Source organism: Xyrauchen texanus, chromosome 33 (genome assembly GCF_025860055.1).
Source record: "Xyrauchen texanus isolate HMW12.3.18 chromosome 33, RBS_HiC_50CHRs, whole genome shotgun sequence".
NCBI classification, from domain to species: Eukaryota; Metazoa; Chordata; class Actinopteri; order Cypriniformes; family Catostomidae; genus Xyrauchen; species Xyrauchen texanus.
In genome coordinates, this window is record NC_068308.1 from 40852121 (window position 1) to 40864620 (window position 12500).

The 12500-nt window shown below is 42.9% G+C and overlaps 2 protein-coding genes across 3 annotated transcripts in view; one reads left to right on the plus strand and one right to left on the minus strand.

Annotated features, from left to right (window-relative positions):
* si:zfos-911d5.4 (uncharacterized) overlaps positions 1 to 2294 on the plus strand; it is a 17832-nt gene extending 15538 nt beyond the window's left edge. For both annotated transcript variants that reach the window (XM_052103380.1, XM_052103379.1), the window contains one exon: positions 816 to 2294. In XM_052103380.1, coding sequence (XP_051959340.1) covers positions 816 to 983 — 168 coding nt within the window. In that variant the 3' untranslated portion in view covers positions 984 to 2294. The remainder of the gene's footprint in view (positions 1 to 815) is intronic.
* Positions 2295 to 2690: 396 nt separating this feature from the next.
* LOC127627128 (mitotic checkpoint protein BUB3-like) lies at positions 2691 to 8277 on the minus strand. The gene is made up of 8 exons (XM_052103381.1): positions 8220 to 8277; positions 6433 to 6627; positions 6285 to 6354; positions 6004 to 6155; positions 5762 to 5920; positions 4886 to 5063; positions 4513 to 4729; positions 2691 to 2807 (listed from the first exon to the last, which is right to left on the minus strand). Exons 1-8 carry the CDS (start codon positions 8256 to 8258, stop codon positions 2798 to 2800), a joined length of 1020 nt encoding a protein of 339 aa, XP_051959341.1. The 5' UTR covers positions 8259 to 8277; the 3' UTR covers positions 2691 to 2797.
* Between the last annotated feature and the right edge of the window lie 4223 nt (positions 8278 to 12500).

Sequence of the window (12500 nt, forward strand, 5' to 3'; positions counted from 1 at the left end):
CACACACACACACACACACACACACACACATGTTGTGTTTCCATGTTTTATGGGGACTTTCCATAGACATAATGGTTTTTATACTGTACAAACTTTATATTCTATCCCCTAAACCTAACCCTACCCCTAAACCTAACCCTCACAGAAAACTTTCTGCATTTTTACATTTTCAAAAAACATAATTTAGTATGATTTATAAGCTGTTTTCCTCATGGGGACCGACAAAATGTCCCCACAAGGTCAAACATTTCGGGTTTTACTATCCTTATGGGGACATTTGGTCCCCACAAAGTGATAAATACACGCTCACACACACACACACACACTCACACACACTCACTCACACACTCACACTCTCACACACACTCAAACATACACACACACTCACACACACACACACTCTCACACACACACACACACACACTCACTCACACACACATACTCTCTCACACACACACACTCACATACACATACTCTCTCACACACTCACACACACACTCACTCACACACACACACACTCTCTCACACACACACACTCACCACACACACACACACACTCACCACAGGTTACACACACACACTCACCACAGGTTACACACACACACACACACACTCACTCACACACACAGGTTACACACACACACATTAAATAATGCAAACTTTAATGGGAACTTGTGTCCTAATTGTTATTTTATTGTGTAGTAATTGTAATATTCTCACTCTGGTGTTGAACCGTGACTATATTCACAATATCACACAGCTTCCGTGATTTAAATATACCGCTGCATGTTTCAGTTGATGTTATTGTGGTTTAGGTGACCGTCAGGATGTATAAACGCGGCGCTCCGGGATGGCTGGGTAAACCGCTGATCGCCACGGCAACCATCCCATCATCCTCACATGCGATGTTCCGTATCCGTGGAGAAGAAACAGACACAGAGATACCAGCACACGACATTCAGTCCATCACACTGAGTATCTAACCTCAAACTCCAGATTCACATCATGTGATTTATCATGTATTTGATTTCTCTGCATGTTTCTCACGACCTCTTTCATGGACATCTCGCTACATGTCATTAGTGTTCACATATTTTAACCAAATTTGCTATTTGAATAGACTAATGACAAGTCATATTTTATTCACCTTCATGTCGTTCAGTGGAAAATAAAAGGGGATGTTTAGCAGAATGGATTTTCAGTGAATAAAGTAAATTTCTTATCTACCGTAATGAATCCTTTAAACTCGGGTGGCGAATATAGCGAGTAACAACTTATTATACAGTATGTCTTTGACAATTATGTTGGTGTTGCTTATATGCTGCATGTTCGCTTATAACTTCACGAAACATTAACAGACCATAAAATATCCCATATGATTATTTAGAGGAGGTGATTATCTTTCAAACGAGTCCACACACAAGATAATCAGATGTATAGATCATTAGATAATCCACAATGATGACTCAATGATGCCTCAAATGACACAGAATGAAACTCATTCTGTGAAATCTCATGACTAAAATCATGTCTGCATGCTATGCAAACCTTTAGTCATTGTTGTGTTTGCATGTGTAATTAGTTCTTATGTACAATTATTATCTTTTATTTGTTTGGAGATGTTTTTGGACACTATGATACATTATATTTGTAATGTTGGAACTTTTGATTGATTAGTCGAATCAACACAAAATTGTCTCATAATCTGACATAGATGACATGATTGAGAACAAAACATAAAAAATAAAAAGTACATTTTTGGTTCAAATTGTTGTTATTTTTCAGCAGTTTCTTAGGCTTAGTGTGTGTGTGTGTTTGCGCTTGTGTGTATGTGAGTGTGTGTATGTGAGTGTATGTTAGAGTGTGTGTGTGCGTGTGTTTGCGCTTGTGTGTATGTGAGTGTGTGTTAGAGTGTGTGTGTGCGTGTGTTTGCGCTTGTGTGTTAGAGTGTGTGTGTGCGTGTGTATGGCAGGTTGAGTCGGATCAGGACCAGATCTGTTCACATGGAGTTTAAACCAGTAGGTCACATGTCTGACCACATCCTGTCGCAGCTGTGGACTTCCTGTGTAAGTGTGATTTAATTCTTTATTAATTGTCTGATGATCATCAGTATTATTGATGACAGAGTGATTCTGTTAGAGGTGACCCCTTCATGACCTGCGCTGACCCCAGGTGCCAGACCCCTCACCTGCTGTGGAGAGAATGTCCACTGGCTCAGAGGTCAGAGGTCACTGTCTTGACCCCAGCAGTGACGTGTGTTTGAGGTCAGTGAACTACAGTTTTGACCAGTGAATTCCCACGAGTTATCCAACGATAGCGATTAATGTCATATCATAGATATCGACCTCAAAAAGAACAATGTCTCACCAACTAATTATTTTAAAGCTAACTAGTCATTGTTTACAATTTGTTTTACTGCTCGTGTACGATGTTTAAATGTATTCAGTTTATACAAACTCTTTTATATAAACTCTTATTCAGAATACGTGTGCTCATTATAGATGATTTAGGTTTTGTTTGTTCTGTGTGTTTGTTTGTAAACAAGATGCAGTCCTGTTTTGTGTATGGGAAAGATATGATATGATATAATGGAAATATCTGCATAATGTCACGTGTAAACCACAATTGATGCACGGGTCAAACATGACCAGAATGCAACAGTGTTAAAAACATCAGATTTGAGACACCAGATGTAAAATATAAACATTTATTGTAACAAAAACAAAACAGACAGAATGAAGAAAGTATTTAACAGTGAACAGAACGTTTAATGGACGCTGCAGAATCAGAGCCGGACTCATGTTGACCTGTGAACACAAACATGACATCATTACATGCGTGTTCAGTTTGTGAGTTACATGATGTGTTCTTTACATGTGTGTTCGTTACATGCGTGTTCGGTTCATGTGTTACATGCGTGTCCGTTACATGCGTGTTCGGTTCATGTGTTACATGCGTGTTCGTTACATGCGTGTTCGGTTCATGCGTTACATGCGTGTTTGTTACATGCATGTTCGGTTCATGTGTTACATGCGTGTTCGGTTCATGTGTTACGTGCATGTTCGTTACATGCGTGTTCGGTTCATGTGTTACATGTGTGTTCGGTTCATGTGTTACATGCGTGTTTGTTACATGCATGTTCGGTTCATGTGTTACATGCGTGTTCGGTTCATGCGTTACATGCATGTTCGTTACATGCGTGTTCGGTTCATGTGTTACATGCGTGTTCCTTACATGCGTGTTCGGTGCGTGCGTTGCACGATGTGTTCGGTGCGTTACATGCGTGTTCGGTGCGTGCGTTGCATGATGTGTTCGGTGCGTGCGTTGCATGCGTGTTCGGTGCGTGCGTTGCATGATGTGTTCGGTGCGTGCGTTGCATGATGTGTTCGGTGCGTGCGTTGCATGCGTGTTCGGTGCGTGCGTTGCATGATGTGTTCGGTGCGTGCGTTACATGCGTGTTCGGTGCGTGCGTTGCATGATGTGTTCGGTGCGTGCGTTACATGATGTGTTCGATGCGTGCGTTACATGCGTGTTCGGATGCGTGCGTTACATGCGTGTTCGATGCGTGCGTTACATGCGTGTTCGATGCGTGCGTTGCATGATGTGTTCGATGCGTGCGTTACATGCGTGTTCGATGCGTGCGTTGCATGATGTGTTCGATGCGTGCGTTGCATGATGTGTTCGATGCGTGCGTTACATGCGTGTTCGGTGCGTGCGTTGCATGATGTGTTCGGTGCGTGCGTTACATGCGTGTTCGGTGCGTGCGTTGCATGATGTGTTCGGTGCGTGCGTTACATGCGTGTTCGGTGCGTGCGTTGCATGATGTGTTCGGTGCGTGCGTTGCATGATGTGTTCGGTGCGTGCGTTGAATGATGTGTTCGGTGCGTGCGTTGCATGATGTGTTCGGTGCGTGCGTTGCATGATGTGTTCGGTGCGTGCGTTGAATGATGTGTTCGGTGCGTGCGTTGCATGATGTGTTCGGTGCGTGCGTTACATGCGTGTTCGGTGCGTGCGTTGCATGATGTGTTCGGTGCGTGCGTTACATGCGTGTTCGGTGCGTGCGTTGCATGATGTGTTCGGTGCGTGCGTTGCATGATGTGTTCGGTGCGTGCGTTGCATGCGTGTTCGGTGCGTGCGTTGCATGATGTGTTCGGTGCGTGCGTTACATGATGTGTTCGGTGCGTTCGTTGCATGATGTGTTCGGTGCGTGCGTTGCATGATGTGTTCGATGCGTCGCGTTGCATGATGTGTTCGGTGCGTGCGTTGCATGATGTGTTCGGTGCGTGCGTTGCATGATGTGTTCGGTGCGTGCGTTGCATGATGTGTTCGGTGCGTGCGTTGCATGATGTGTTCGGTGCGTGCGTTGCATGATGTGTTCGGTGTGTGCGTTGAATGCGTGTTCGGTGCGTGCGTTGCATGATGTGTTCGGTGCGTGCGTTGCATGCATGTTCGGTGTTCAGGTTTTAATTGATGCCTGATGATTTCCCCTCAAATATAAATAATCAAACTCACTTGGGTTTCGTCTCGGCGTCGGTGACCTGGCGGATGAAAACGGCATCGGCACAGTGTGAAATGTCGCCTTGTTCCTGCATGTATGACGAGGCGATGGCGAGCAGAGATCCATCCACACTGAACGCCAAAGACGCGATGCTGGTCGGGTAACGATGGAACTGACACAAACGCTTCTTGTTGAACGGATCCCAGATGTTCACGAAGCCGTCAGAGCCACCTGCACAAACACATCCAAACTGAAGCTTCAGAGAAACACACATAACTTGCTACATTGTAGATCATCGATTTGGCATTGAACATGTGAAATGATCTCATAATTGATGTTTTCTAAACGCTGTCTGTTCTTTAGAAGTCAAATGTCGTGTTTCTGCACCTGTGGCGAATGTGTTGTGGATGCTGTGGAAGGAGATGGCGTTGACAGGATACACCTGCTCGATGCCGTTCTCCTTCAGTCTGTGGCATTTGAAGGCGTATTTCTTCTTCTGCACCTCCAGACACGGATCCAGATACTCCACTGCGACTCTGCCCTCAATAGAGCTCAACACGTAACCCTGAAACCAACCAATCGATAACTGCATGACAGCGTTACACTAATGGCACTTTTCCACGGCACGTTATAGTTCGACTCGACGCTGGTAGTGACGATTCTCTCTGACCAATCAGTGATCTGCAGGATTTTGACGTTACATTTAGTATCGGCTCGGCTCGCTTGGGACCTCGACTGAGGTGGTACTAAAAAAGTACCAGATCCCAGGAACTATCCACAGTGGAAAAGCCCCATAACACGCTATATGCACCATAACATGCACCGATTACACACTAGTATTGTCATTTATGATGACACTGCTACTACTGCAAAGATGAGTGTACAAGAGTGTTAATGTGCAGAAGACAAAAGAATGATGATGTGCACATCTTTGGGCAGATGGCACACGAGTTAATGGGCACTTGAGAGTTTTGTATTGTACACTAATTAAACCAAACTAATCCCATGACATGTTCTTGGGGAAATGTCTCCATGCGAACGATCGTACAGATGTAGGTCAGTTTGCACCAGCTCGCTATGGACTTTACTGACACATCAATGTAAACAAAGTGGTAGGTGGAGCTTCAGGTCTTTGGCCAATGGCAGTAAGAGAGCGGTTAGACGTTTTCCTAAAAGTTTGCCCTGGCGAGCTGTGATCTCAACATAAAGATGGCAACAGTTCATAGAAACCGTGTTTCACAGGTGTGAGTGTGTGTGTGTCACCTGTTTGTTGGGAAACGCTCGTATGCAGCGCGTCTGATACTTCAGGCTGGATTCGCGTCTCTGCTGCACGTATCCCATGTTCCTCAAATCCCACACGAGCACGCGCCGGCCCGCCGTTCCCACAATCAGACGATCTCCCGCCACAGACAGTGTGTACACCTGAAGCGCAGTGAGACAGCACGGTAAAACACCGTTCCCCTTCAGAGCGACGCCCTGCCCCTCACAGACAGATGATTGTTTACCTTCTCCGGCTGTGTGAACGTTCCGGCGTTACACGGCGTTCTGGGGTCCCACAGTCTCACAGACATATCCCAGCTGCCCGTTACCATGACGTTGACCTCCGGACAGTATTCCACACAGCGAATCGGAGCGTCGTGAGTCCCGACGATTGTATCTGAGGAAGAAACACCATTCATAAAAGACACGCACCAATAACAGCATTCAGACACGATATTCATCACAGTTTGGGATGATCAATAATTTTTTTCACGATCAACATTATACAGGAATTGTTTTATCCCACCTTGATCCGTGTTCAAATCATGAGTCTTTAGCTGGTTGTCCAGACTGCCGCTCCACACGCGAGTCGGATCCTAAAACATCAAAGCAGAAAAAGTTAAACCGTGAGACTCGTGGCTGTCCGGTGTTTGCGTGGTAAGGTTGGCACTCACGTAGAAAGCGCAGTCCAGCACAGGGGCCAGATGTGTGTATTTCATCCTCATGCTGTTTGTGCTGACGTCAAAGAGACGAACCGAACAATCCCATGATGACACCAGCAGGAACTGAGCTGAAGTGGGACTGAACTTCACCGCTGAGACACCGTCCTCCGGACCCTGGGTCAACTTGAACTCATTGGATCCAGTCATCTGAACACACACATCACATACACACACATCATATGAACATACACACATCCATCACATAAACACACACACATCCATCACATAAACACACACACATCCATCACATAAACACACACACATCACATACACACATACCACATCACATGAACATACACACACACACACACACACACCACATACACACACATCACATGAACATACACACATCCATCACATGAACACACACACCACATACACACACATCACATCACATGAACATACACACATCCATCACATAAACACACACACATCCATCACATAAACACACACACATCCATCACATAAACACACACACATCACATACACACATACCACATCACATGAACATACACACACACATACACACACACACATCACATGAACATACACACATCCATCACATGAACACACACACCACATACACACACATCACATCACATGAACATACACACATCCATCACATACACACACATACCACATACACACACATCACATGAACATACACATCACATGACATACACACACACACACACATACACACATAACAAACCACATACAAACCACATCACATACACATCACATGAACATACACACATCCATCACATACATACACGTCACATAAACATACACACACACGTCACATAAACATACACACATCCCACACACACACACAAACATCAATACACACGTCACATAAACACACACACACCATATAAACATATACACACACACACACACACACACCACATACACACACATCACATGAACATACACACATCCATCACATGAACACACACACCACATACACACACATCACATGAACATACACACATCCATCACATACACACACATACCACATACACACACATCACATGAACATACACACACACACACACCACATACACACATAACAAACCACATACAAACCACATCACATACACATCACATGAACATACACACACGTCACATAAACACACACGTCACATAAACACACACACACGTCACATAAACATACACACACACGTCACATAAACATACACACATCCCACACACACACACAAACATCAATACACACGTCACATAAACACACACACACCATATAAACATATACACACACACACACGTCACATAAACATATACACACACACACGACAGATTTATTGATTATTAGATGTGTGAGTGGTGTTTTAAACGTTATTCATCACTACAGTTTGTTATTATTCCAGATATTTGAGCAGCGATATGCAGATATTGTTGACTTTTGAATAACAAATCGCTTATGTTGCTCGTTAGTAAGTTGCTTTAGAATTGGATAAAAGCGTCAGTTAAATAACTAAATATGTTGCTCAAATTAAACTATATTATACATACTATAAAGTTCACATTACATTGTCAAATTAATAAAGTTCAAATACAGATTTTAAACTCCCGAATGAATCACAGACACAGAAACCCGCCCGATGAATCCTCACAGCTGTGTGTTTGATTAAACACCCTGAATATAACTGATCATGATCGATTATCACTTTATGATCACATATTTCTGATTAAATCGTTCAAATGCTCGTGAGACTCACCGCGCTGCTGTTGTCTGCTGCTCTCCCGGTCATCGTCATCTCTGCTCTGATTGGTCCGTTTGAAACTTCTGTCTCTCAGTATCGACTGTTGATTGGCTACAAGGATCCGGTTCCGGGTTACGATCCGCGCGAACACAAACAGATCAAGAGATCAACATGTGAAATTATTAACAGTGTGTTCGGTTGAATAACGCTTGTGTGCGTTTAATGTCTTTAAGTGTTTGTTTGTTTGTTTGTTTGTTTGTAGTTCACGGTGTTTTGACTTCTCTGTTGGATCCCTTTATATAGGCGCACTCAATCATTTTGTCCTCATTAAACTCCTAAAGACATACATTTTTACATGGATTTTGCAGTATATGTATAAATCATGAGCACTCCCATTTTAATGAAGACTCCAGTCACATCAGTAACTTTATAAAAGCTGTTTTATTCTACATGGAGAGGCTCCGCACATGGGGGCGGCCATCTTTGGATCACATGACCAGCTGAATATAACTCACTTAATCTCAGTAACCGTCCTGTTATTGTACACTTTCACTCGATTTAATCATGACTGACTGTGAATACTATATTTCTACAATAACATCTGAAACTGAAAACTATTGATATTATATGATGCTGCATCCAAGACATTAGATGTCAGTGTAAGTCTACGATGACACATAGACTACATTTACTGAGTGCACCTTTTACTCAGTGGTGTTTTTTTATTTTATTGTATTTTTTCTCTCCAATTTGTAGCGTCCAATTCCCAATGTGCTCCAACTCCTCGTGGTGGTGTAGTGATTCGCCTCAATCCGGGTGATGGAGGACGAATCTCAGTTGCCTCCTCGTCTGAGACCGTCAATCCACGCATCTTATCACGTGACTTGTTGAGCACGTTACCATGGAGACGTAGCGTGTGTGGAGGCTTTACGCTATTCTCCGCGACATCCATGCACAACTCACCACGCCCCACCGAGAGCGAGAACCACATTATAGTGACCACGAGGAGGTTACACATGTGACTTTACCCTCCCTAGCAACCGGGCCAATATGGTTACCCCATGTGACTCTACCCTCCTTAGCAACCGGGCCAATTTGGCTACCCCATGTGACTCTACCCTCCCTAGCAACCGGGCCAATATGGTTACCGCATGTGACTCTACCCTCCCTAGCAACCGAGCCAATATGGTTACCCCATGTGACTCTACTCTCCCTAGCAACCGGGCCAATTTGGTTACCCCATGTGACTCTACCCTCCCTAGCAACTGGGTCAATTTGGTTACCCCATGTGACTCTACCCTCCCTAGCAACTGGGTCAATTTGGTTGCTAAGGAGACCTGACTGGAGTCAAACTTGCGTCAAATTAAAATATCAAAATTGGATTAGAGCTCGTTATCAGTTTTTTCCATTTCTCATTTGAGCACAAAATCGGAAATTGAAAAAACGGGTTGTTATCCATTATTTCATTTTGGTTTTGGAAACAAATATTGAGAAAACAAGTCGATTTTTTGTTTTTTTATTTTTGTTTTTATTTTGAAAAACGAATGAACGAATGAAACACGGATGCAGTCTGACTCTATTTAACATCTCTATCAGTGATTTTACAGCTGTATCTCTGGCCTCTACATGACTCTGAGGTCAAATGTCCTGATGTCTCTCACAGCAGAGGGTCTTCAGCAGAGACTGTCAGGACACCTTACAATCAATCTGGACTAAACCAGAGTCATGGTGATCCAGAAGAAGACCAGACCAATCTCAGTTCAGCTACAAATACAATACTGATGATCATGACGTAGACACTGCGACCTGAAGCAAATACAGGATCAGAGGTCGGTCACGTGACGCCATGCGATGGTTGGACGTGTGAGCGGCGAGTTCTGCGCACTTTGTTAGTAAAGACATAAACTGGTGAGATTCAATACACCATGTTCCATAACTGTTCTAAGAGGATGTCAAAGAATTCAAAATCCTCGGGACATTAAAGACTTTGGTGCGTTTCTATTATATTTTCTATTATATGAAACTGTCAAATGTTAATATGAGTGGATGTGATACAGTATTGGGAGGATATGGGGTGGACATGTGTTCTTTAGTGCTGGCTCGAGTAAGAGCAGGGGAGTCATTACACTGATGAATAAACATCTACAATTCAAATGTCTTAAACAGATTCAAGATAAATTACAGTCAATATTGTTTTAGCAGAATTTTAGGGGCAAATGTGGATTTTGGCTAATATTTCTGCAAATAACGCTGATGATCAGGGCTTTATTATAGATCTGGAAGGGCTGTTGAACCCCTCATGATATAATATTGGGAGGAGACTTTAATCGATTGATGGATTCAGTCCTTGATCATAGAGAAGAAAAAGTGTGTAAGGAGCAACACTGATGCTTCTCAGGATGGGTTAATATCTTGTTCTTACAGATATTTGGAGACTTTTGAGCCCATCTGGTAGAGACTCTTTCATCAGCCAATAAGATTAATTCTAGAATATATATTGTATATATCTCCCTCATTTCATCTGTTGTTGATTGCATCTCAGATCACACTCTGGTGAGTTTAGAGGTGTTGCACATAATCTTCTGCTTTACTCAGATGATATTTTATTATTCGTCTCTGACTCCATTAGATCTTTGCTTTGCCTCCATAGAATTATTCATTCCTTTAATAAGTTCTCAGGATACAGAGTTAATTGGTGTAAATCTGAAGCTTTGTCTCTGACAGTGTACTGCCCAATAATGGCGATTCCAACCCGGCGCCTTCCAGTGACCCAAACAGGGCATTCAATATTTGAGTTCATTTCGACCCTTTAATAAAAAGGTTTGAGTGATGTGGGCAGGTGCGCTTCAGTACATTTATCTATGATTGGGAAGATTAATGTTATTAAAATTAATTATATTCCAAAATTAATCTTCCTGCTGCATCTCTCTCCTCTTATTTCAAGCAGTTTGAGAGTATAGCGAAGTCCTTAATTTGGAATGGGAAACATCCCAGATTACACTTCAGTAAGTTACATTTCAGTAAGTTACACTTCAGTAAGTTACAGTTCAGTAAGTTACATTTCAGTAAGTTACACTTCAGTAAGTTACATTTCAGTAAGTTACATTTCAGTAAGTTACATTTCAGTAAGTTACACTTCAGTAAGTTACATTTCAGTAAGTTACATTTCAGTAAGTTACACTTCAGTAAGTTACATTTCAGTAAGTTACATTTCAGTAAGTTACACTTCAGTAAGTTACACTTCAGTAAGTTACATTTCAGTAAGTTACATTTCAGTAAGTTACACTTCAGTAAGTTACACTTCAGTAAGTTACACTTCAGTAAGTTACATTTCAGTAAGTTACACTTCAGTAAGTTACATGGGCCAATTGATAAAGGGGGGCGAGATCTACACAAGATTTAGTTTTATTATTATGCGTTCGGTCTCAGACATTCGTCTCATTGGTCGCTTCCCCCTGAGAGCCCCTCCCTGATTTTGTATTGAACAGGAAGTTCTTGCCCCTATTTCACCATTGCAAAACGTTTCTATCAAACTAACCGGAGAAGTTACATTACACCCGTTATCTCACATTTACACTCCATATGGACAAAAGTGTCCAGAGTGTTTAATTCAGACATTTACATGTTGCCTCGAGCATATGAACCCTAAATGATGTATGAATAATTCCCTTTCTGCTGGTCAGAGTGGATTGTGAGGGGGGTCACTACACTCGGTGTCCTGTATGAGTGTTGAGATCCTTTGAGAATCTGGTTCAACATTTTGGGATTCCAGATCTCAGTTCTTCAGATATTTACAGCTGTGACACCTGCTCTGTACTGTTTTTGGGAGTAGCACCCCCACTAAAGCAGCAGATACTCTGGGAGGGGTGATTACTGCTTTTGGGAAAGGTCATGAGGCATCAGTGTATTACTCCTGATAATTCAGAGTCTGGGGGCGGAGCTTTAACTTCTCTCAAGGGATTATGGGAGAAAGATTTAATCTTGGTATCGGAGGAGGGGGTGTGGATTAGGATTATATAAAACATAAAGTCTGCATCTGGAGATTCTATTGGACCCCTTTAGATTATATAGACTTGGTGTTAAAGACACGCCCACCAGCTGGTGATGCCAAATTAGACTTTGCCCCAGACTCTGTATTTTGGGCGATGGGGCGGTCATTAATATTGGGGATACACACACATAAGAAATTGGGTTCTGACCAGTGTTATGATCGGCAGATTGTTCTTCGGGATGGAAGTCGGCTGGAGTGCTGCTCGGAGATGGGCGGGGTGGCAGCATTTGGGGAGATGTTGGGGT